Source organism: Columba livia, chromosome Z, assembly GCF_036013475.1.
Source record: "Columba livia isolate bColLiv1 breed racing homer chromosome Z, bColLiv1.pat.W.v2, whole genome shotgun sequence".
Taxonomy (NCBI): Eukaryota; Metazoa; Chordata; class Aves; order Columbiformes; family Columbidae; genus Columba; species Columba livia.
In genome coordinates, this window is record NC_088642.1 from 28,651,592 (window position 1) to 28,679,030 (window position 27,439).

Consider the following 27,439-nt stretch of genomic DNA (forward strand, 5'->3'; position numbering starts at 1 on the left):
ATTTAAATTAAGATTATGAAGTAGAACAGCATGGTTTGCTGTACAATGTTCATCATGGAAAGCCTGGACGGTACTATCAGGTATTCAGTTTTAGAAACCAAAGCCCCTTGACATCAGATAGTTGAGTGACGTAAGCAGGACTGTCAGTTGACATAAACGAGGTTATTAAATTACTTAGGGACTGGGTACTGTAAACTTTTGTAGTAGATTTCTAAATATAACCTACAGTGTGAATGGAGCAATGGCAGTGACATGGCAATATGCATATTAAGGATTTTTAATCCTCTTCTCAGTCAAAACTTATAGTTAAATTAAATAGTAACAACTTAAATTACTCACATTCAATAGTACAACTAAGACCCAGTTTTTATAAAGTTATCTTCAACCTCCTGCTAATGCTTTAAAGCTCCTGAAAAAAAAAATAACACTTTCTCTATGGTAAGACACAATTCATTCACACCTCTGGACTTCAGACAAGAGTTCCTTGCTTTTTATTTTTATGAACAACTTTTAAGACAATTTTCACTTTTTTAGATTTAAAAAATGAGACTGAGCTATATTTACATAAGTCAATCATCAAAATAATTAGATCCTCTATTAACATGTTACTTTAAATATTTTTCTTTGTCCTTCTAAAACGTTGATATAAGTTTGTCAAATAAACATAAGTAGCTTTTTTTAAGCAAAAAAATCTGCTAAGAAGATTGCCTTAAGATAATCTCAGTTGAATTACATGATCTAGTTTTGAACTTCTAGAAACTATTACAGATACCATCTTTTTACTCTCTGTTCAAATCCCTTTGTCTGTTATTGTTTTTGTCATAAAACCAGCTCCCTGTGTATGAACAATCTAGTTTTTGCAAAATAAAACACTGAGAAAAATAAAACACTGAGAAAAGCCAGGTTTTTTTACAGCATTCACACAGAAGGTGTTTGCTATTGACAATCCTACATTAAACACCTAGCTTCTTGGGCATTTGATATTGTACATGTGTGCAAAAAAATGTGACTGTTGCATCAATTAATATTAAAAAGTTATCATTAAGATGATACGTAGTAAGTTATTCAATGCATTATATACAAACAGGAGGATCTTTCCTTAAGAATTTTATACTCAAAAATTTATATTGCATCTATTATAAACAAAAGCAAGGAAGCTGGAAAACAAGTATTGGTTAAATTGCAAAAAGCAGAATGATAAATAATGAAAAACATATTTTGCTATGGTTATTTTAAAATAAGAGCTAAGAAAAAGCACAATCTGTGTGTTTTTCTCATTGGTTATATCACTTTTCAAATGTCAAACAGAAAAATATTTAACAAACCTGGTTTTGTGGTTATGCAAAAGCCTCTGAACTAAGAATATTAATTCAGATTTGGTGTGCTGTATCAGTGTGTCATATTTATAACTAAATATGTTTGCTTATAAAAAGTACCAATAATATTTAGAACTAATATTTTTGGAACACTGGCATAAATGTTAATCTACTTTTGCACTGAAGTGCAACAAAGATTCAAAATCAATATTTGCTTGAAAAATGCAGTTTCATAAACTTACATGGTCCCTTATTCAACATATTTGCCAGTCACACAGAAACACTATTTTCCTGATACACATATTCAGCAAAGCCTTTACAAGCTCAAGAGAGTCACAATTAATACACTTCCAAATTTTTATGTACTATAATCCTATAGAAGCATAAGAAAGGCACATTTGCAACTATTAGTAATGTCAGTTACACCATAAGCCATTAGAAGCGATACCTGTAAGACTTCAAAAAGCGAAATCTCATCTTATTTCTTGGAGATGGACGAGGGTTATAGGCTCCAAAAGGATCCCACAGAAAGGCCATTGGCAAAGCTAATTCTAAAATCTTCTAAAAAAGGTATCCTTGAGGGGCAGCAGGACAGTTGTGCTGGAGGTGCCCTGCACTAATCATGAAGCACTTGTAACTGTGTAAGGGAACGTCCTTTTCCTGGGGTATGCTTTGGCAGACATGTGGCTGGCTGAGAGCACAGGCTAGAAGGGATAACTGGGATTTCCCGCTGCATGAGACTTGCCCTTTGCATGAACGTTTCCTATATTCGGGGCTCTTATCTCATTATTCAAGTGAGAACTCTTATGGTAAACCCTTGGGGAGCACAAAAATGTAGAACTAAGGCAGACCAGAAGTAGCTAATACTGATTATTGAGTGCTGTCCAGACAAAGGCCTTCAAACTCTTAACAGAGTGTTGAATGTATTTTTTATATGGATTATATTTGAACAATCTGTTTTGGCTGGTATCACACAGCTAAGGAGTATGGAGACAAAGAAAAACAATCCTGAAAAGAACCCCAAATCCAAATCCACTCCACAACCCATAATATATTCCTCCCCAGCAGAGTAAGGAGCTAGTAACCAGGGAGTAAAACTGCTATTGAAAACATGCCCTCAAAACTGTCAATTGCCTCTTTGTTTAATTCTTAGCTCTCTTCCAGTGTGTCTTCCTTCCTCACAGTTTCTAAAGAGAATCAATTTATAACATTAAGTAGCTTTTCTGAAAGGCCTTAATCATCTACGAGAGATCAGCCACTCTAAGAATGCACGTCTCAGACTGGCAGATAATTTTCAGACCTCTTGGCAGCTTTTCTCAAAGACATCACTGCCCGTACTGAATTACCGATAGTAAATTTGAGAACTGATCTCAGTTCCCTGCTACCTGGGGTCATTCCAGTTTGGTGTCTTTTTGTTGTTTGTTTTGCCCTTTTATTTTGTTTGTTTTGTTTTGTTGTTGTGGTGGTTTTTGGTTGTTTGTTTTTTTTTTTTTTTTTTGAGGCTGTTTTATTATTATTTTTATTTCAAGCCCAAACTCTTGCATGCAATTGTTTCAGCCTAGCACTAGCAGCACTTAAGGCAAACACAGCCTACAATTCAATTGTGACACCAGCTGAGGTTGTGCCAGTGAGGCCAACATTATTTCCTCTACCAGCTCTGAGTGTGGGTATGATCTCCCAGAACCAGTAAGCAGAGGTTTCTCTAACTGAGATGATCCCTGGAACAAAGCCAACCTAGATATTTTCCTTCATAAGAAAGATGCTGAAGAAGAAATTGAATATTTACCAAGAGCAAGGTTAAAAATGAAAATTTAGGATTACTCAGGGCTCTCTTGGAAAAGGTCAGAGAATTAGAAAAATAAATACCCAGGGATATATTATGTCTACCAATCAATTATCTGATTAAATGTACTATTTTCATGGTTAAAGGTACTGTGAAAAACTACACTCTTCAGAAAAATTATAATAACTGGGTATATTTTGCTCTTTGGAGGAAAAATTTTTCTTCTGTTACACTGACAAATGCACTACAGGGTCAACTGAAAACAAACCTCTTCACACCATGAAATAGGTTTTGAGTATATGGGATTCATAGGTGAAATCACTGTTTCCAGGCCAAAAGTCACATTATTTTTCAGCAGTTTAGAGAATGTACTGTATAATTAAGTTATCATAACATAGCATCTAGTTTCCACAGGAGTAGAATCGTGATCATTCCAACAATGGTTAGTAAGGTGCCTCTGGGTATCAAAAGCTATAGCCTTCTTCATAATCATGGTATCATTAAAATTTGAGTGATTAATAGATCACTTTAAACATACCTGAGCGATAATACTGCATGTGAGCATTGCCAAAATCAATATGTCCCTTCTAGCAAACAAAACCAGTGTAGGCTGTATTTTTATAAGTACATTCTAAATAACTTAATATTGCCAGGTATGTTTCCTTTCCATATGCTGTTTATAAAAAAGATTTTGTACAACACATTAATACAGCAGCAACTTTTTTTTTTTAATTTAATAAAGAAAACTGAATCAAACGTTTATTTTGAGCTCTCTTTTCTACTCCTTAGTGCCCTTCCTTCACTATTGCACTAAACCTGCTAATGCAGCCAACCACAATAAGGTCATAGAAATAATCTTCTTACAAGATTACTAAAGACTAAATTTATACCTTGATATCAAAACCACTTATTGTCATGCAGTAGATCACTGTATCAAAACAAATCACACTGTTTATAGAAATTCAAGGAAATGAAGGAGCAAATAACTCTGTAGTACACCTTGACTTGTACAGAGAAGCTGCTATGCTCTTCCTGCCTTTTTTCTTTTCTTTCAAACAAAAAGAAAACAATGTCTCTAGAAACACTCAACAAATGATTTGACATGAAGTTGTTACTAGTAGGCAGTGTTTTCTGGAAAAAAATAGCTCAATGGTGTAAGCAGATATCTAGTTTTCTATAGAAGAGGTAAAAATAATCCTCACACTCATTAGTAACTCTGAGTTCTTATAGAAATGCATAATACACATTTATGGTGCAGTATCTTTGACATCCTATGCAAGGTTTTTTTTGCTCTATATTTTTGACAGATATTGGGATATCAGCTTCACACTCCTCGCTGATCACTGGCACCAGTATAATACAGCTCACAGCTTCAGGTTTACAAGAGCTGCAAAGGGTGAATTATTAAGGAAATACCTCCTTTAGTGTTCTCCCAGATATGTAAACTACTGCTATTTTATTTTTTTTTTAGAAAAGATTCAAATAACTGAATAGTAAAATTGTATTTTTCATAATTTTAAATGTGAAAATTCGATTAACTATGAACACACAAACCCAAATGAAATTAGCCTCTATTTTTGGTCAGCTGAAGTCAAAAAAGTGTAAAATCTTTTGGTAGTAAACAGGTCTTCTGATAAGCATATATCTTTACAGACTCATTTCACTTTCCTATCTGTGTCCTGATGCATTTTAGTACTCAAAAGCCCAAGTTTTACCCCTAAATTCCTCTCTATTTCCCTAAAGCTCAAATAATTACAGCTATAAGAGGAGGCTCAGTGGTGGTGAAGGTGTTTTTGCTGAGATCTCCACTTTCCTCTAACCCAGCTCCATTCTTTGGGCTGTACAATGGGAAGCCACTATAGCTTCAGGACGTGTGACAGATCATGTTGTTCAACAGAGCACGTGACAGATTTATAGTCTGGACATGGGCACTATGACTCCTGACATGGTTTCTTCAAGTAGCCTCCCCCTCATGCCTTGACCTCATCTGTCAGGTGCAGCCTGTGACAAACTCCTAGGTCAGTTTCATCAGCTGCCTTTGACAGGTGCCATCCTGTGCAGATGGTAGGAGGGACATTACACCAGCAGCTCATCACGCAAGGGGACACAGGGGCTGCAACTCAACCAGCTACTCCTTGGGCAACACAGGAAAGTGCACAGGACCACTGGTTCCTCTTTTGACAGATGAAGTAGCTGTAGATGTAGGAAACAGGAAAAGAATAACTGAGGTTATCAGTTTGTAAGTTGTGTGGAAATTAAAGGGGCTTTCCTGCATGCTCCTTCCGTGGCTCCTGCATAGTCCAGTTGTGTCCCTTCCCCAGGCAGCCTTCCCAAAGTCTCTGCCCTGCTGTTGGGCCTATTCTATGCAGCATTGGACTTTGAGAAAAACAATGTTACAGTTACTATTGCGACAACAGCAATAAATAAACTTTGTTGTTTGAAAAATGCTTATTTATCAACAACTAGAAACTCTGACAAATGGAGTCATTACAGTGGACAGAACAGTTTACATTAGGATACAGTACTTTACAGACGCTTCTCCCAGAGTTATTCCTTCTGTTTTCAAACACTACCAGATGGTTTAGTTGGACATCTCCAAACAAAATGGCACTGAATATTATGTTGCTAAAATCAAATATTTACTCACTATTTCAAAGAGATGGCTTACACAATCTGAATTCTAAACAGTTTAATAATATTTATGCATATTTTATTACAGACAAGATATTTTTCCAGCTTTTTCCCCCTCTCTTCCCATTACCAAGACAGGAATGAAAGACAACTGACAAAACAAAAAACAGGACTAAACCACCTGAATGTAGGATAAATGTGCATTTTAATTTTCCTCAGTCGCACAATAGTGTCTAGAGTTCCAGATAGGGCTACCTCAATAAAGGTTTACACTGGAAGGCTATGAATACATAAGACCTAAAATTTAAAAAAAAATATATTTCCCACATTTCATTTAGTTGTTAGATAACTTGAAGTTTACTTTTGTAAAATTTCTTCTACCTTGCATTTTTTATATTATTTCTGTTCAGAATGTTATACTTCCTTGACATGGGCTTTTTCTCCTGAAAGAAGTGTCCTGACTTTGAAGTATTCCTTTTCCACCTGAAAAAAAGAACCACCCCAGCAGAGAACACCCCACCTAATTCTGGCTTTGAATAATAAACTGAAACCCTGGCCATTCAACCCCTCAAAAGGCAAGTACATTTTCTTCAGTCTTCCATTCTTTCTGTCACTCTGACGTATTTTAATGGGTCAGAAAGTCTGAATATATTACTTATTATATGAACCTGGCGCTATTAACGTGTTCAATTAAAAAAAAAAATCACAAATAGTTTCGTTTTGGTCTAAGTATCAACAAAAATGCATGTGCTGACTGTATTAAGCTAAAATAAGATTCTACCCAGGACTAATCTCTTTGAACTTCAAATTCTTTCTGATTATGATCACTTATCATCCCTTGTTGGCTTTAATGCTTAATTCTGCAGCCCTCGTTTCTGTTAAAAAAAAAAAATGGCTGCTTTATAGGTGGTTAAATATTTCTCTAAGACCATTTCACTTGAACAACAGTTGCTGAAGTGGTTCATAGTACCAATACTATTCTTGAGTTTGGAGTATTCACAAGAATGCTTTCATGTAAGATTTTTTTGTGATCAACAGTCAACACAGCCTGCAGCCCTTCTGTCAAAAGAGCAGCTCTAGGGTGTTTTATATATCCAGTTTACTATAACTGTGAACTTAAAACAGCTTAATTATCTCCCAGACTATTATAAAATCATTAAAATTTGTGGAAATCATACAGGGTTAAAAAGTATGCAGAGGGAAGATATACAAACATGCATGTACAAGCATGCACTCACACATTGATTCTGTAAACAGGAAAAAAAAAAAAACCTTTGAAAATATCACAAAATACCTGAGATTTGCTGTTTCAGTAACTTTAGAATAATCTAATATTTTACTAGTGCTAGATTTACAGATTATAATACAACCTGATTTGAGATGTACATATGAAGAGTTTTGTCTCATCAATCATGAACTATTTGTGGCCTCTCATGTATATGTTCTGTGGAAGTTTCTGTTAAATAGTAGTGACTTACTTAAAGGGAGAGAAAGTTTGGTGCTTTGATCATTGCTACTAAAGCCATGTAATGAAGCAGCAAGCTCTTTCTCAGAAAGTAAAATGAATGTGCTGGAAGCAAATCACATGGAGAGCTAAACATATAAAAGATTTAAAAAAAAAAAAAAAAAGTGTGAAATTATTTCCTAAATTAAAGTACTAATACCAGAGAGCAAGAAGAGAGATGTTAAAAATGCCTAAACAGATAGCTCTTTCATTAAACATGCATCTACTATGGGTGACACAGCAGAAGAGAAGAGCAAGAAGAGAATATCAAAATGAAAGTCAGGAGAGACTGAGCTCAGAAAAAAAGTTGCTTTGATCATGAAGGAAAGGAAGATGGTAGAACAGGCAGGCATGTTAAGTCTGTTGAAATGTGTCTAGTCAAGCTTTCTATGAAGTTTGGATAAAAAGGATAAAAACCTGAACAAGGTTTTTCTCTGAATTCATTGGCAACTCCTGCAGCCTGTGCAGGCAGATGTTATCCTTCATACAGAATTATGAATTCATCTATGACCACTATAAAAGCACTTCACACTGATCTGCAGCTTAAAGAGTTATGAAGTACAAAATTCTGTAAATTGAAAGCATTGTTTTCAAAAAGGTATCCAGATTAAATAACATGTGGTGTAGAAATGCTCTTATTCATGATAATTTTCCAATAAATTGTCTGACCTGTATTTATGGAAAAAAAAAATACAAAACAAAGTGATACTATCCCAAAATATGTTGTGGACATTATTTTTTTTTAAACACTGCTTAAATCAAAGCTCATCTATCTACCTGTTCTTTCACAGGATGCTGGTATAGTTCAAGGACAAATAGTGTCTCAAGAATTACTGAGGAACCTAATTTTAGTACAAATGAAATTGAAGAGCTTGTGCAAACGATTACCAGGCACCTTTGACTCATGTTTGAAGCTGGCTCATTGAAAGGGGATTTCGCAAATAAGCAAAGGGTATATTCAGGAAATTACCTAGAAAAGCTTTCAGTTTTTCCTGAGGACATTAAACAAAACTCTGATTCCTCAAAGACCTGTCAGAGAATCATGAATTAGAATAATTCCTTGCTCTGAACCCTCCAATCCTACATTTTTAGTGGGATTTCAATAACTATTTGGCAGGAACCTGTTCTCCTTCTAGCTGACTGCAATGTAAGTTGCATCAGAGCCACTTAGATCAGAGCTAATTTGGGAAGTCATGCCTTAGGACAAGGGCAAAAACAGGACTGCTTTGGACAGAACTGAAATATAGAAGAAACAAGTCAAGTTTCTAGTCTACTTTTTAATTTACTTAATTTACTGTTAACACAGAAGAAATCCTGTTAGCATCACGTATAGTATTAAGTGATTTTTTTTGTAAAGATGGATTAAAAGATACAACTTGAATGCCTGAGCACAGGAAGATGGAACTAACATTGCAAGAACAACTTGGGAAATCTGAGTCTTAAAGTCTTTGCAACTCAGCCTTGCTTGGCTGTGTGACGGCTGAAAGTATGCACCAATTCTCCTGATAGTCAGATAAGTTAATCTGTCTTTCAAAGATGATAGACAGTGTTTATAGGTTAATTCTTGAAGGAGGGCACATGTGTTATGTATCAAAGCCTTATTCAAAAGAAAGGAACAATGAGAGGAAAAACATTAGGCTGCTCAGGACCTATTTGCTAGAGGATAAGCAAAATGTGGTTTTGGTTTAGCCTCCATGAAAAATATACCCTGTGAAAATGAGCAGAGTGGAGCGGTGGTCAACACAGCAGACAAAAATCCTGGAAAAACACGGAAGAGTTGCTTGCAAGAAAATAGTAAAGATCAACTCTCTTGTCTAAAATACAAAAACATAGATTTAAAATGCAAGCCTCCCAGGAAGTGCTAAGGTTTTCCTAGATAAATCAACTGGCACAGAACCTCATTTGTGAAACTACTTATTAAATATAACTTTAAATATCTATTTTGTTTTTGTTTTGTGTTGTTGTTGCTTGTTTGTTTAATTTTATTCTTGTCTGATCAGGATTTTTTTGTTTGTATGTTTGTATTTGGTTGTGTGCAGGGGTTTTTTTGTTGTTTTGGTTTTGGTTTTTTTTTACAAGCTTATAAAAAGCTAATTATCCACCTGGAAGTATAAAAGTATTTTCTCTTTTAACAAAAATGGAAGCTGAAGTTAGGAACTTAGCTGATTTAACCTAAATCAAAAAGGAAATCAGTACCTGAACTACGACTGAAATCTTGCTTAATACATGACTCTAAAGTAATCAAAACTTGCAGTAATATAAACTGCATCTTTAAACAGGGAATTATACTGCAGGTGGGAAAAAATATATTATGTTTTTATTAATTTTTCAGTATATTTATCCCATTAATTTTGTCCTTAAGTTCCTGAAAATTAAAATTAATTGCTTATATTCCATTCCTTTAGCTTTAGAGACTTACTGAATTACACAATCCTAACAAAGAATCGCAATATAAGATCATGAGAACAGTTTTATTTATATTTTGTCTAGATAATACTATCAAAAAGTTTCTAATGTAAATAATGAAAATTAATTTACAAAAGAGGATAAAATAAAGAGTCAGTGCTTGGCATTGCAAGTTACCCTAAAAACTGATCAGATCCAAAATTAATATTAACCCATTAGCCCACTGAAGAAAATTCACTATAATCAATTTACTGAAGATTTATTGACTGGAATGAAAAATGATACAATACTGTAGTGTAACAGTTTGGGCCACTTCATGTTCAGAGCATCAACACTACAAATAAAGCCTAAAGTTCATCAAGCGACATGGTCTCGGACTACCTGCTCCAAATGACCTCGCTTGAACAGGGCTGAAAGATTCCCAGAGGTGCTCTCCCACCTGAGTGACTCTGTGATGCTGTAATCCAATCCAGCTTTCCATAGGTTTTGAGATTACTAAAGTTAGGGGATTTCAGAAGTGCTTCAATTTACTTGCAAAGCATTTCTCTCTCTGGGAACACGCTTTCATGCCCTCTAGCGTTCAAAATAATAAAACTAGTTTATCTCACTTTAATTAATTACATCTAAGACAATTACACATCCTTAACTAGGACATTACTCTGATGAAGATAAATATTTCAGATTCTTATCAAAAGGAGACAAAGAGAACCTTTTGCTAGGTTAGTTGATCTTTTAGTAAGACAAAATAATGTACTAAGTCCAAAGATATAGTGGTTCAATGAATCATGTCACTGTGCAAAATGCGGAGCTATATCGAGACAGGTCTTTCTAAATGGAACAATTTATTGCAAGAGAAACTTCACGTGAAATATACAATAAGTTGTCTATTTTTCAGGTGATTCACAACACACTAGGAATTGAAGCTACAGCTCAACAATGAACTACCACAAATACTTCTATTGATAAACTTAAAGAAAACAGTTATAAACATCTCCACAGCAGCCATCAGTATACTTTAATAGGACTCAAGACTATAATATTTATTCTGCAATACATCTTTTACTATGACACAGAAGAGGAGGAAGTCACACAATGTTAAGCTGTAGATACATGCACTGTTTTGCTGAGTATCAAACACTGGATTTATTATTTTCTTTTGTACTGTCTGTTAAAGAATATTAGTGACCTAGTAAATGTTTTAAAACACTTATTCAGACTTCTAGGTTTAATCAGAAAGAGTGTTATGGTAAGAAAACACATAATAAAAAAACACCTATCATATCTATCTTATGTCAAACGACAGATTAGGAGAAAATCCGTGCTGCCACGGAAGGATTCTCTCATTCTGTTTGAGGGTTCTTTAGCTTATTTTATCTATATTTCTCCTTTTGCTAGGGAATTATGTAAGCAGTTATAAAAAACACTAGTTTTGAAACCTTATCAAATATAGACAGAATTTCAAACAAAATATACATACAAGATCATCTGTCCTAGACCAGCAAAAGATGCATTCAGTGCAAAGTCTCATCGTCATTAGTGGCCAAAAGTGGCTGACTTTCAAAAAGGCATAAAGAATAGACCTGGTACATAATAATAATTCTTTCCCCCAATATACTCCTAAACTTCAACAAATCATTACTTAGGGACAGCTAAAGATAACCAGGATTTTTTTTATTTTTTTTTTTTTTTTAACTAGTACTTGTTTTAAAATATTTACCAAGCTCTAGTTATACAGCAATATCTGGTTAGAATGGTGTAATACAAATTAGCTTGCTAGCCTAATAAACAACCATCACAAAGTACTTTCATTGAACTACTGCCTACATTAATATACAAATTCTATGAAACTGGTCTAACACCTAAGCATATGTATATGTAATCAGAAGGTTTTACAGATTGAAGTGTGGACATGGATAGTCAATCCAGGTTTCTAAACCACCTTCAATTAATGGATGACTTTGAGATACTCCAGTTTATATCAAATGACTTACGCAATTACATGTTCAGTATATTTCATAAAGTTCTGGTTTCTGTGTGTGAAATGGCTTGAAATTTTGCAAGGATAGCGCTACACAGAATGACTTGCAAAGAATGTAACAGTCATTCTTAAAAAAAACACTAATCTGAACCATATTTTATTTGAGAAAAGCATCTGAATGTGTCCAAGCCCCCCTTTTCACTGGTAATATTTTGAGTATTAAGAATTAATTCTACGATTTTCAAGATACAAAAACTTTAAAAATAATTATGCATATTCTAAAAAAGCCACTGAAGTACCTGGATTTTGGAGGAAATAAGTTCTCTTCTCTCAGAATAAGCCCTTTTCATACCTAAAATGCCTTAGAGTGAACACTGCAGCATGCTTGGTCTTCCTTTAAACCTTAAGGAAGGCACAAAGGAATGCTAGAAGGTTAAATTAACTGAAACTACATGTACTGTGCACTGAAAGCACAAAGGAGGGCAATGCATATTAGATGACAATAATACATTCCTCTTTTCTTCTTTCGAACGGTTTGTTCAGCTAGCCATCACCAGATGTCTGTATAGTGAGCTCAACTGATCATTAAGGTACTCTCAGAGTATTGACTAGCTGTCTGGTAACTGCAGTACCTCTGACACCTGTCATACATGCACAGATCACCTCTTTATAGAGATGGTTGTCCTAACCTGGAGCATGTCCCATCCCTGAATTCCTAAGGGCTTAAATCCCTCAGAAAACAGGCAATATTTTTTAAAGAAACCAGAATGCCTAGATAGCTTTAAAAATGTGAGCTGTGTACAGCTCGAAGTGCTTAACATCATATTATTCAATCTCAAAATCACGTGATTGTAAGGTAGGAGCAGTTACAAATATACCAATTCAAAATAGAGGTCATTCCAGCAGCATTAAAAGCAAAAATGTATATTTCCAAGTTACTGCACGGCACACACTTTGGCAGTGTCTTGCACAAGGGCACCCCTTTATTGCCGAATGCTTCATGTCCCCGTGCATACAGCATCTCTGACCCAGTGGCAAGGGACATGATGACACCTCTCAGCTCCACCAAGGCAGCCCATTGTTCTACCAGCCAGGACTGAGTCTTTATATATACTTCAAATAAATGACTGAAAATATAACTTACCATGAAAAAAAACCAAATAACCAAACCAAATCAGACCAAAACAAACCAACCAATGAAACAACAACAACAAAAAAACAAACCACAAAACAAACAGAAACACAAACAAAACACCCCACAAACCCCTCTGTTCCAAAACGATATAGCAATGCTCTTTCATAAGAAGTCAAGGCCTTAGAGAAAAGCAGCTTATCAGCCCTGGAACCAGGTACATCTAGGCGGACTTTTCAGCATGCAGAAGTTTTAATTAAAGCAATGGGAAAGGATAAGAAAAGACTTCACATGGAGTATCATAGAACTCTCAGAAAATAAGAAAAGGAGAAAATCTGCCAGAAAAACTGTAAAAATAGGTAGGAGTTATGGGACAAGGAAGGAGTAAGAGAAGTTTAAGGAAGTGCAGAGATGAAAGAGTAGATATAACTGAAGACAGCTACAGTTTTAATTCAGCAAAGAATTTCTGGGGTAGGGAGATCAGTGATTTCAAGTCTGAAATATTTTTTTCTCTCCTTTTTGTGTGACTTTGTCTGTACTACCTTGGGAATTTGTGCTAGGCTTCCACAGCTGCATTAACTAGTAAAGGAAATTCTGAGATTCATACAGAAACATTACTCATACTAAAAATACAATTTTGGAACAAAACTACTAGTATTTTAAAAACACAAGTGAAAGGAAAATAAAGACCTGAAAGTTCTCAGCAGTGATCTTTAACTTGGTTTCATAACAGGACTTTTTTTTTGCCCTACCTGCAAGGTGTAAGTCAGTACTTTTGTTTATTGAGATTCTTAAATTACGTAGAAGTTGTGATTATATATTGTATTGCAAGGTTATATTTGAATAAATAATTTTTATCAGCTTAACAGTTCTGGAGAACAGACAATATTTGGTTGAACAATATTTCTGTAAACTGATATTTGACTGTAACAGATGAAGCTGAGTCATCAGTCAATCATGGCTGAAATCAGGAAGTGCAGCTGTAGACTGCATTGATTTCATGTCTATTATGCTGCTAAGAAAGTTTCAAGACATTTTACCCTTTCTGATCAGATTCAGTATAGGTCATCTTATATCATTTAATAATTTCACCTACTTGAGAACAGAAGCGTTTGCAGAGTTCAGATAGCTGGACTCTTCTAATATTTTGTTAACTTTTCTCCTCATTAGAAGCCTAGATATTTTAAGTCTTTTCAACCATAAACTTTTCTGATAGATTTGCTTAAAGAATCAGTTGAAATACATCTGCTGTGGTGGACATAAGTGACATGTGATTATCATAAAGTACCAGTCTTTTGCTGTCTGTAGAGCTACCTTTCCAAAGTTTAGACAGATTTGTTGTTTCCCTCTACACTGCGCATTCACTGCCTTATTCTAGGAAAAATCTCAATAAATAATCTAATAAATTTTCACTACTGTTAGTATTTTGGAGGAGTCGTGGATTATACTGACCATTTGACATCAGACAGTGTCACTGGAAGAACAGGTGAAGGCTGCCTGGCTCACTGCAGTTTATCATGACCTAGTCACTTGCAAACTAAAGACACAGTTGAAAGAAGTTAATTCCACAAACTCTGATGAGTTTTTCTCTCCAGCCATAAGAGCTGAAATTCCTCTGGATTTAAAAGGAAACAAAAAATCTATTCAGATAAATATTTGAAACAAAACAGCAACAGCCAAACCCAAACAAACAGAAAACCTCACCTCAAGGCTGTACAGCAATATTAGTATAGTCATTGTTTAAGAAGAATAATGCTTTTCAAGTAACTTTAACACTAAACAGGAAGTATAACACTGCCAATTGAGCAGTAATGCAAAAAAAAAAAAAAAAATCTTACCAGTTTCTCTTACAGCATCCTGCAAAAAACAACATATTCTGTACAGGAGGTTCATCTTGATTTGAGGGCTACAGTGAGGTTTGAAGTAGACAATGTATCTTATCTTGCATACAAAATACATAACTTATTTAAAAGTTAATTCGTAATTTACTGCAACTGTTTTCAAGAGCAGCCATTAGAAAGAGTAGTAACAGTGCCCTGGCATTTCAAATTCAAAGCATACCTGCATTTTTGTATGTGGTTCACCTGTTAGAATGTGGTAACTGTGAAATTAAACCTTATGTTTTAACAATGATATTACAGTCCCTGTCTGCCAAAACTGCTTCTTTTGATCCAACAATATACATGATTTTTTAATGTAATTGTCTCCACTGATGAATATTTCATATCAAACAATTTAATTAAACGCTCATGAAGACCCACACTGCAAAACATTTACTTAAAAATCATAAGACCAGGATAAGAAAAAATAATTGCTTTGTTTTCCAAGATTACACTTAGATAAATACTCAAGAATCAAGATTAATACAATATTTCAGAAGTGTTAGCAGTATCAGGCTATTGGCTTCTGTGAGGGGAAGAGCACATTACAACTACTTAATGTTTAAAGTTTTATTTCTGGCCTTTTAATTATGTTTTGCATGGCTTTGTTTTAGAGCCTTGGCATTATGTAGTTTACTTTGTAATAAACCACTTTCCACTTAATAAGAACTACATAATACTCACAGAAAGTACTCTAGAAGGTTGATTAATTGTATTGGCCACTTAATATTATGTAGTTACTGTATTCTTTGCAAAACTGCCTAACACATGAAAGATTGAAGGAAGCTGGAAATCTGTACTGTTCTGGTGACTGTGTTGGAAAAATATTTTCCAGATTTGCAGAGATATCATCCTTATGTTCCTGCATCCCTCAAAGGCTCAGAAAAGGACAGCTAGGGTCCCTCTGACTTACAAGGAAACTGCACAGATGTCTTTGCAGAAGGACGTCCAAAAGCTCGTGGATCCATCAAGTCTGTCCTTGGTACCACCATTTACAAAGAAAACATATGAAAAAATATCAGAGGAAAAAAGCAAAAGTGAGTCAGTTCAGCAGGACATGCCACTGGTTAACCTACTTCTTTTCCTAGCGAAAAGAACTCAGAACATGAAAAAAAGTATTTGCAATTTCCTCAAGGTACTAGATTGCCAGATCCTACTGTACTTTCCCCTTTCTCTTCTGACTGTAAATGTCTCTAGCCAATGACACTTCTAAAAACAATTTAGAAGAGGCCTCTGAAGAGGCTCAGTTGTCTCACTTCACTGTTAAAGGTAACTAATACCCTCCTTCCAGCTTCTAAGCAGGCAAATAAAATCTAGAGTAAGACAGGGATTTCAGGTAAGGAATGTGCAAGTAACTAATATTCCAGCTTTTCAATTGAAAAATCAGGAAGGGAAATATTTTCCAGAGCAGAACAGCTTTATTGAGTTAGATGGAGAATCCTTCATTCCATATTTACAATACATCACAGGTCATGGCATTGTATAAACAAGTGTGAGTTCAAAAATCTGAAACAGAATAGGATTAGATGAATTCTTCCTTATCCTTGTAAGCCTCTTACCAATTACAGGCAGAAATATAAAGACCTCTGGCTTTTTGCTAGCCATTTGATGAATCCTCTCCTGACTATTTTTCTGATTAGCATGCTAGCTAACATTCATTAAATATTTTTTAGGTAGCTTACAGTTCTTAAAAATTTATTCACCTGGCTTTATTTCAAGCAGCCATTAATAAGATCCAAAGAGGATTGTATCCCTTCTTGTGTAAAAACAACACACTGAGAACTGGAATGAATGTGCATGATTGGTATACAATTACCAATATTTTAACAATATTTCAAATATAGTTTCAGGAAACACCAGGCTAAATGTTGACTGTGCAAATTACCTTTGTACTCCTTGTACATGTGCATTGTGCTACAATCTTTAACGAAAGGACCACCTACACTTTTTATCCACTACAGTCTACCTCATCCACTAAGATGGAGTTGCAGAAGTGAGAGGAAGTATGGACAGATAAGAAAAGAAGAAAGGTATGTTTCACAGCCATTCTTGTGGTCCAAATCAGAAGGTATGCAGTGAATGAAATGGCAAAATACAGAAAAAGAAAGGATTATCTTACGAAGGAAACAGAAAGCAGAACTAAAGAAGGTCACAGAGTATTATATTTTCCTTATATTCTGGCTATCTGACCTGTTTTGCTAAAGTGTTAAGTTTTCATCTCTAACAGATGAAGTTAAAGGAAGTTTTTGCTGAACACGTGAATTTTATTGCAAGTCCTTGAAGCACTCAACTAAGTACATAAAATTAAGAGTGAAACTTTGACTTTACTTTTGCTATATTCAGTGTCCATTAAAAAAAAACACAAACCAACAACACAACGAAGAGCACTATTAATCCCCCATCAGTGATGGATCATTATGAACAAAAATAACTTCTGCTGTACTCAGATATTGCAGCAACGAACCTCAGAATCACAGATTGGTTGGAAAGGGTCTCTAGAAGTCACCTCACTCAACCTCCTGCTGGAAAAAGGGATATCATTAACCCAGAACAGTTAAGCCATGACTTTGCCTAGTGGACTCTGATAAAGCTCCAAGGGTGAAGACCTCACAGTGTTTCCAGGCAACATATTAAAGAACTGTACTACCCTCCCAGTAAGGAAAAAAAAAAAAAAAAAAAAGAGAAAAATTGTATCAAAACCAGACACCAGCCTGCCTCAAAGCCACAATTCACAACCATTGCCCCTTCTTAGATTATTGTCCACTATGAAGAAGAGCTTGCTATGTTGCTGTTTGCAACTACCCTTCAGTAGCTGTTAGTAGCTGCAGACTATTAGATCTTTCCTTAGTCATCCCTTTACTTGAGTAAACAAGCTCAGCTCCTTCAGCCTCTCCTCACTCCAGCTTGGTAGGCCTCCAGTGGACTTCCAATGGCTTCTCCAAATCTTTCTTTAACTAGAACGCCAAAACTACAGTAAGTGTTTCAGTAATTCAGAAGTTCTGAGGGAAATAACTACTTCCATTGTTCTGCTGACCACAGTCGTCCTAATGTTGCTCAGTATGTAGCTTATTTTCTTCACAATGAAAGTGCTCTATTAGCTCGTATTCAACCAGATATCCATCAAAATCTCCAGGTGCTTTTCAGTAAAATGGCTACTCAGCCAGTTGCTCCCTGCCTGGGTTATTCTGACACAGCACTCTACATTTCTCCTTACCGAACTTCATGAGCTTAGTCCAGTCCTCATGTCCCTCTGGTCTTAAGGTCTGACATTTGTCATGTTAGTCACTTCTCTGTTGCCACAAAAAGAAAAAGGCATCCCGGATGTGCTTTCCTTCTTTTGTAATGTATATAGTCTTAATGTCATCTCAGTTTTCAATTCCCAAAGTGGATTTATCAAGCAAGTTGAGTCTGAATTAAAATGTTGAATATTTTAAAAATATGAATCAGTTAATTAATTTTAAAATACGGTATTTTATGCTATTTTTAGATTATTTTGAATTTAAAAGTCTGAAGAAAAAAGGCCAAGTGAACTTCACACTAATAACCAATGAGTGAATCCATTTTCCTGCAATGAATGTTAAATTCAGATAAAAATCTGTTCAGTTCTTAAAAAATGTATACATGCATTGGCAATGACCCATAATTCATATCTGCATACAAACCAGCAACTTTTACTACAGATTTACCATTTTGTGCCAGTGACAATTAAAGATTTTTCATTCTTAAAAATAAGACTTGTATCTTCAAGGATAATTCTGAGATCTCTGATCTTTCGTCTTTTAGTAAAGACTTGAACACCCTCACAGCACAGTTTCAACCTCAAAATAGACTTTTCCTGCAGCAGGCGCTACACACACCCAGAGGAAAGGCAGCCAACCTCCATTTCATTAAAAAAAAAATTTGCTCCTATGTATAAGGCTTTTTCAGCACACTGTCTGGCATTGCTGTTGGCCACATAATCAAGAACTTAGTCTTCCAAAAATATTACACATTCCCTGTTCTATACTTGGACATAGACAGCTCCTGCGAGCCACCACTGGAGAAAATATATCACTTTTAATGGACTCCTGGTCTAATCTGTTACTACTGCATTTAACATATTTTTTCTTCACTCACTTATTTGAGAATTTTTTAAACGGAATATGAAGAATAATTTTTGCTTCCAACGATCTATGCTGTTCCTGATAACTCAAGCAACTGTTCTGGATAGTTTTACTTGTTCTTATTGCACTTGTTCTTATTTAGGAGGATAAAAGACATGTATTTTTTTCAATAGGAACAGAATTCACTTTCAGTCGTCTAAAAGTTAGAGGCTTAATTCAATATATTTTCACAAATATATGTACAGTAATGGAGAAAGACAGGCACCTTGAAAAGGTGATTTGTTCCACCTGCCTTAAAGGTCAATTTTGGACAAAACTCTGGATATTCCTTTCTCTTTTCAATACCCACAAAAGAAACTTGGATGACTATTAGCTTTTAAATGACAACAGAGTTGAATCTCAACCCAGCTGCTTAATTACTAGCATGCAGTTATATTATTTTGCTAGCTCAGTCTCTTCAGTCTTCTAATCATAAAACCATATTTTTGTCAAAGAAAATTACTTAAGAGCAACATAAAAAGGACAGAAAGTTAATTCATAATTTTTAAAAAGTGTATTTTTTATTTTTAACCTATATTATATTATATTGCATTATATTATGTTATGTTACAGTATAGTATAGTATAGTATAGTATGGTATAGTATAGTATAGTATAGTATAGTATAGTATAGTATAGTATAGTATAGTATAGTATAGCATAATTTTATTGGCTGAGGAATATTGGATTGCAGAATATGTATTCTACACATCTCTTGTTATATAGTTAAAAAATCCAACACATACCATTACTTCTCTTCCTTTAAGCACCTTTTGTTAATGCAACTTGTTACACAATGGTTGGAGCATTACATTTCCCATCTTCAAAACAATAGTCTTCTTGCCCAGTTTATCACACATTTTCAAATTTTCAGAACATATGGTTCTCAGTCATGCCTTAAAAATGAGGTATTGAGGATGATGGGCGGTTGTTTGGTTTTTGCCTTTTTTTTTTTTTTTTCAGCAAGGGGAATTTGCCTAGGAATTCTCTGTCTCTTTTAGCTCTGAAATGCAACAGGATGATGGGAGAGACTAAAATGGCACTGGACACTTAAGATGGACGTACCCAAGTTAGTGAAGGGTTTAGAGTGGAAGCCGTATGAGAAGCAGCTAGAATCACTTTGTTTGTTCAGCCTGGAGGAGACTAAGAGGAGACCTCATAATGGTCTACAGCTTCCTCATGAGGGGAGGAGGAGGGGCAGGCTCTCTTTCTGACAACCAATGACAGAACCCGAGGGAACGACAAGAAGATGTGCCAGGGGAGGTTTAGGTTGGACATTGGGAAAATGTTCTTCACCCAGAGGGTGGTGGAGCGCTGGAACAGGTTCCCCAGGGAGGTTGTCACGGCCCCAAGCCTGACAGTGTTCAAGAAGAGACTGGACAACACCCTCAGACACATGGTGTGAACTGTGGGGTTGTCATATGCAGGGACAGGAGTTGGACTTGATGATCCTTGTGGGTCTCTTCTAACTCAGGACATTCTATGATTCTATCCAGAGTAATAATCATAAAGTTTGCTCTTTCTCATTGAGACAACATATTCTGGCTGCTATGATAAAGCAGCAGAATAGGTTCCATTACAGCTGTCAGATTGAGGATGGCATGTTTAGTGACAGCCCTGCTATTTCCTTGTGTTTGGTGACATTTCCTTTGGGAGATGTTATTTTATGAAACAGAATCCACAGTTCAAATAATTTTATTTTGTGAAACTGAATGCTATTTTCATAGAACCTTCAAAATGCACTTTACAGCAGTTCACATCTAGCTTCCCTCTCATAAGTAACATTTCTTCAACAGATATTTTGTTTCAGAGAGCTGGCATATTGCACTTTTCAGCAGTTACCAGTACTAGGCATGTCTACTCCTATGCATTTACTTTCTCATCAACACAATAACTTCTCTCAAAGTTCAATAACTGTATTTGTTATTATTGATGCTTATTATCTGAGTCACCATAGTACCTAGGAGCCTTCAAAGTGAACTAGGGCTCTGGGTCATCAGCTATGAAACAAACATGTTTAAATCACAGACAGGCTTTTATATTAATTCAAATATTTCCGGTGGGCAAATAAATCAAGAGCAATAGCAAAAAGTTATCTAAATGTATTTAGTTTGATATGTATGTGTTCAATACTCCTTTTTCTTTCAGGAAAATATTGCCTTTTATGAAGTGTCTTTCTGTCCACCTAGAAATTCAACAGAAAATATTTGGGTTTCTGAACTGTATTTATTTACCTGAATATAGTTCAGAATTATTCCTGCAATATCACATAGGCATAAAATATACTGATACAATTGCATTACCAACCCATGAAGACCTATCAATGATTCACTCTAACGTGAGTAACATTCTAGGAATCACTGTTAACAGGTACCAGAACAATATATCTGAGTGATGTCTAAGTGACAAGAAAAAAATAAGTATTTAATTAAAAAACAAAGTTTGAAGAGAGGATTAAATCATCATCCTATACTCCATTTAGAGATTATTACAGGGCTTAATCACTACAGCACTTGAGCAGATGAGAATGAAAGAGGCATCTGAGCAGTTTCTATAATACAGAGAACTAGAGTTGTTAATGAGGTTCTAAATCCTGGACAAAACTCGTGGTTTTTAGTGAGCTAGCAAAGCAAAAAGAACTCTTTTTCTTCAATTAATTGTAATGTGAAAAAAACAGCTGCAGAACTATGGTAGCTTACCCATGAAAGAGAGAAAAAAAGTAAGCCAGTGAAATGGAGCAACCTGATTAGAAGGGATTGTAATTACAAGGAACTGCAAAGAAAATTAATTTCCATTTTATGCCTACTTTAGATGGTGAAATAGAAAGCAGGTTGCAAAGAATACTGTAAGCAAGAAATAGGGACTCAAAGTTCAGAAGAGTGAAAAAAGATCTAAAAAATATACATAGGAGAAAGTAACTTTATGTCGTTCTCCATGAAGAGAGAAATCCGTAACAGACTGTACAAGTAAGACTGAAAGTAGCTGTGTGGTATGAGAGACACATAAATACCATACCCAGAAAACACAGGAATAAAATACCCAGAAAACACAGGAATAAAATAACAACTACAGAAGTTAGATTTGTGGCCCAGTACTACCAATTTTTGGTAGCCACTAATTGGCAACATTAAACTTTCACACTCTGAGATCTCAGCAAAACCAATCTTTTTCCTAAAACATAGAAGTGCAAGTAAATAACTGAAAGAGTCCATACACTGTCTTAATATTTTTACTTAAGACACCAAGCACATATGACTCTGGAATCAGGGAGCTGCAAACTCAGAGAAGCATATGCGAAAAACAAATAGGTATCGCATCCAATCTTCCGTTTTGCATGCCTACAGCTCCTGCAATGTTAATGGGTGATATTGACCCTTATCAAGTCATGAACATATCCCAAAATGCAAGCATCTGCTTCAAATTTCCTGGCTTTTGTTGATTTGACTCTGCCATAAAGCTATTTAAATGTACATTTCCATTACTAAATAAAAAAACTAATAACTATGCAGTTGCTGTGCTTATCTATTCGCAAACATCTTTTGCTTCGTGGCTAGTTATTATTTACCTTTTTGAAGACATTTGTTAGTTGACATCGAATAAGCTTTTCTAATAGCTATTTGATTTTGCTTTTATTAAAAAGTAATGAGAGATTAAGGAAAATACACAATTGTGCTACATGTTTACACAAACCATACATCTTACAATTTATCAGGACTCTCGTCAATTAAAGACGTCAGTGGAGAGCTTCCTAAAATTTTTACTTCTTACTAGTGATACAGTTAAAATTATAAATGTGTGATTTGAGAACAACATTATGGTGGATATTTTCCAGATGAGTTACAAAACAGACTAGGATTACTAAAAACAGAAATAAAAAATATAGGAGAGCATCATGCAAAGACTGTGAGGGAAGCTAGAGCTGTACAACTGAGTATTCAATCATGCAGAAAATATTAGCTGGGTTTTTACATAATACAAGGAGAGATAAGGGGACAAACTCAGTCATTATCCAGCCATATTCTTCACAATCGTTCTCATACTTGCCCGGTTGTCTTTTTTTCTAGGCTGAAATGCCATAGTCTTTGTTCCATTCATAGATCTTCATACATTTGATCACGTTTGCTATCTTTCTCTTTACCTTTTTCAACTACTTGGCTTTTCAAATCAAGAGAAGTCAGAGAAGTTAGCATTTGAAACATGGCCACAGCACAGCTATAAATAACAGCATAGACTTTTCCTTTCTGTTCCTTATTCCTTTCCTTGTATTTTCTAACACAGTTTTCTTCTTTGCCTGTTACAGAGTGCTGATAGTGTTTTCAGAGAACTATCTATCAAAACACCCAGATTTTGTTCCCAAACAGAACTTGGTACTTCAGAGCCCGTGTGTGTAGGTGAAGTTCAAATTATTTTTGCCATCTGCCTTACCTCATATTTATCTGTGTTTATTTAAATCTGCTGTTGTATCAGATACTCAGCTCACTGAGATCTTTTCCCAGCATATTTCTGTTGGTACATTTCAGAAAGAACATCACCACCACGTTGTTTGTCATTCATCACAACCTACAGGTTCTCTCCTGGTAACTGACTCCACAGCTGCTGGTCTGTTTATATTTACACAGTCTATCCTCCTTTCTAAGCACTTCTTGCTTGTCTGCAATGAATCTCAACTAGATTTGATCTCAGCTAATCTCCTAAGCCTTTGGAGTCCTACTCAGATTGCTGTCTAAGCATTTTGCCAGTACTTCCTATTTCATCACTTAATTCATGATCTTCACACAAGTTCACTTAATTCACCCTACTTGACATTAAATGTTTGCTGTTTTCTGAAAATACATTAAAATCAGCTGGATTCTCAGTTTCTGGCAGACAGAAGTCAGAAATCAGCTGAAAGTTAGAAATAGCAGAAGGTATTTCTGCTCCAGGAAATTGGAAAGTAAATTAATACTCAGGGCAAAAACCAGCCACAGCTGGTTCAGGAAGTTATTCACAAATAGATCAAACATCTGTTTCAATATTAAGAAGAGAGAAGCTGGCTGAGAGCACAGAGTGCTTGAGTTAAATAGTTTTATTTTGTGGCGGCACATAGGTCGAAGCTCTTAAAACTCACTAGTGGAGACTGAAGCTAAGGTATTTTTTCTTCTTCTGTTTTCATTTAAAGACATTAAGAATCATTACTATCGAAAGTATAAAACTATGTCAGTGATAAGGGCTGTTTTTCATTCATAAGATAATTTCCTCAAATGAAACAGCTTTTTACATTCTCACTGGTAGAAATGGCAGCCTTCAAGTTCCAGTACTTCTGGTGGTGCATCCCCTAGTGCCTAAACCTATCATCATCCACTGGTGTGTTTCCCTGAAATTTACTGTTCCCTAAGCCAGGTCGTTCCAGGTGTATCGGTACTCAGTTTCAGCACATTGCTTTCAGTGAAGAGAAAGACTGAAATCAGTCTCTACTTGCATGCTAAACGAATACAAAGAAAAATGACACAGTCCTACCCACCCCCCCCCCCCCCAGTCATTGCTATTGATTATATAATATTCAATAACTGATTAATGAACTATAATATAACTGCAACAATCCATGTATGCTTCATTAGTAACTCTCCTATACTTACTGTTACAAGCAACAAACTTTTTATTTCTAAATTACTTCATTAATGCACAAATCATTTTAATTCCTGAAAATACATAGTGCAATCATTTCTTCACTGGTTTTATTCTGCTTATGTGACTTAGACTGCTTTTAAATTTTTGTTCAAAAGAAATTTCTGCTTTTTTCAACAATATCAATCAACACATAAAATAATAAGCCATAATATAGATTTTTAAGAACAGTAATCCTGATTTCTGGGGAAAGTCAGCGAAACGGAAGTAAAAAAAGCACCACAAAACATTCATCCTGTTCAACCAAAAAATAAACCAAAGGAAGGTAACAAAAACTCTGATAGTATTTTCATCCTTAGAGTCACCATTTTAGTGTCTATGCTTGCCTAGTAGTGTTGACACGTGAAAGTTCTTTTTATTTTTCTACTTAGAGATCCTCATCTCTACATTATATTTCAGAATCTTACTGAAGCTTTTCTTCAAAACAAAATTGAAGTAACTTTAACTTTTTTAAGAAAATGGTCTTTACTGCATTACATGTGAATATTTAATGCAGTTCCTTTTAATACTAAAGAAATGCAAAAATACATGCAAAAATACATTGCTCTAAATTTGCATATAATATTCAAAATGTGCTTTACTAGTACACAGAGAAGACATACACGAACATGTGAACATGTGAAGATATTTATTTCATTTTTTTAGGTAGTAAAAGACAGAATCAAAGAATCGTTATGGTTGGAGAAGACCTTTGAGATCACCAAACCCAACAATTAACCTAACACTGTCAAGTCCACCACTGAACCATGTCCCTAAGTGCCACATCTACACGTCTTTAAACACCTCAAGAGATGGTGACCCCACCGCTTCCCTGGGCAGCCTGTTCCAATGCCTGACAACCCTTCCTGTGAAGAAATTTTTCCTAATATCCCCTGGTACAACTTGAGGCCATTTCCTCTCATCCTATCACTTGTTACTTGGGAAAAGAGACCAACACACTTTGCCAGTGTTCTTCAGCTAAGCCTTGTGTCAAGGAGCAAGAGTTCCAAGTCATGCACCACATGCACCAAAAAGTATGCCAGCTAGTAAAGCAGACTTTCTAAATGTTCTTTTAGTCAGTTATCTTAAGCCTCAATTCACATGCACCAGTGTTTGTAAAAAGAAGAAACAAACAAAACCTAAGTAACAAGACACTCAGTGAGCTCTATGCAGCAGCAATCATCCACAGTTTTCTACTTTAAAATAAATTCATATAAGAACATTTTTAATTATACAAGTAAAATAGCAGGTATATAATAACATTGTATTAATACCTGTGAGAATAAAAGCCAGAAGGAAGAAAAATAAATGGTGTAAAGTTAACATATATTTACGTATAAATATATATAGTATTGTAAATTTGCTATTAAAAATATGCTCAGTAAATTATTATTCTAAATCAATGACGGTCTTGCTCACAGAGAAGCAGCAAATAAAATACACTAATACAAAGCACTTTATTAGGCTCCATACAGTAGTTTATATTTCAGGAATGTAATCAGGAGGATGAGGACAGTTGAGATCACCTGCTATTCAGAGTGGGAAAGAATGTGTATTTAATATAAACTATAAAGAAGTGTATCTATTCCCTCCTAATAATCTACCTAATAGAGATTCACAACAGAGCAAACTGAGGGTATATGTTTCTGCTGTTGGATGATGAAACAACATACCTTAAAATGACACTGAAACAAAAAGCAGTTTTTAGGGAGGATTTCAGACAGAATAAAGTTTGTGAAATGAAGTTGTTCACATCAACCAGACAATAGAACAGAAATAAATTGATAGTCAGTTCCTAGTTACGGGTCAGCTTGTGCCACAGATGAAGAAACACGAATGATAGGTTTTAATAAGCAAGTTTTATATAAATATCAGATTAGTCAAGTGCTCATTACGTTGTCCGGCTTTACCAGTTCACCTAAGCACTGCACAAGCAGTGCATACCAGATACTGTATTAAAAAAAAATAGTTTTCTCCTGCAAAATGTATATAAGTTCCTTCTGCATTCTTTTTTTCTTTTTCAATGGAAGAAAAAGCAGGGCTTCCTTTATCTCTCTATTAGAACAAATAACTTTTCTGCATTAGTTTTCAGCCAAATCAATTACTTCTTGAAACACAATGTGCTTTGTAGCATGATTTACCATACACTGGAACTCACTGATTGTTAAGTTCTGTTTTTATGGACATGAAGATACAACTAATAAATGAACATTAGTCCATGTCCTAGCTCCCACCACTGTATCATTGCAATTGAAACATTTCCATGGATACCATTATAAAATGATGAGTAAATTGGCAATTTGACAAAAAAAACCACAACCTACTTGTATTCAGACACAGGACTACATGAGAAACAGTCTTGCTTTGACTAGCAATTCTGAAATGTCATTGTATTCTAGAACAGAATCTTAATGCAGAATGGAAATTTCAAGTGACTCAAAATTTTAAAAGGCTTGTATTTCAGGTTTATTGAAACGTATTTGGTATTAAAAACCCAAAATGTTTATTTTTTTTAGTTTCTTCTACTAGCCTTCAGAAGTCTTATGATACAAAAATCTAAACAAAAAATCTCATTTCAAACAGAAATTTGACACATTTCTTCCAAAAGGCAAAATGGAATTATCAGTTTGAAAATCTCCAGACAACTTGGTAACATGCAATTCTGTAAAAAGTTTTCACTTTCGAGAAACACAGGGAAATATTCAGCTAGCATTATTAAAATAAAAAAATACTTGTCTCAGTTTTGATAACAGCAATGAAAACAAGGATGACAGCATTTCAAAATGTATACATATGTATGTGTGTATATGTAGAACATTTACATGCACACACATGAACGATTATTTTTTTCTCTAAAAAGAGATCTGCAGTTATTAAAATAATTCATAGACTTAACTCTACAACCTAGGTATATCTACCTGGCATGTCCCGTGAGTATCTGGTTACGGAAGATGCAATTACTTCCCCAAACCTTGATACATTTTCGCATTGATAACAAAAACCAAGTCAGCTGAGAGACTTCTTG

The 27,439-nt window shown here is 35.1% G+C and overlaps 1 protein-coding gene across 4 annotated transcripts in view; it reads right to left on the reverse strand.

Annotated features, from left to right (window-relative positions):
• Positions 1-27,439, reverse strand: part of PDE4D (phosphodiesterase 4D) — a 600,515-nt gene that overhangs the window by 167,892 nt on the left and 405,184 nt on the right. The window contains exon 1 of one of the 4 annotated variants that reach the window (XM_065045253.1): positions 1,765-19,301. The exons of the other annotated variants lie outside the window; for them this stretch is intronic. Within the exon in view, the coding sequence (XP_064901325.1) occupies positions 1,765-1,853 (89 nt within the window). The 5' untranslated portion in view covers positions 1,854-19,301. Of the gene's footprint in view, positions 1-1,764; positions 19,302-27,439 lie in introns of those variants that run through there. 4 annotated transcript variants of the gene reach the window in all.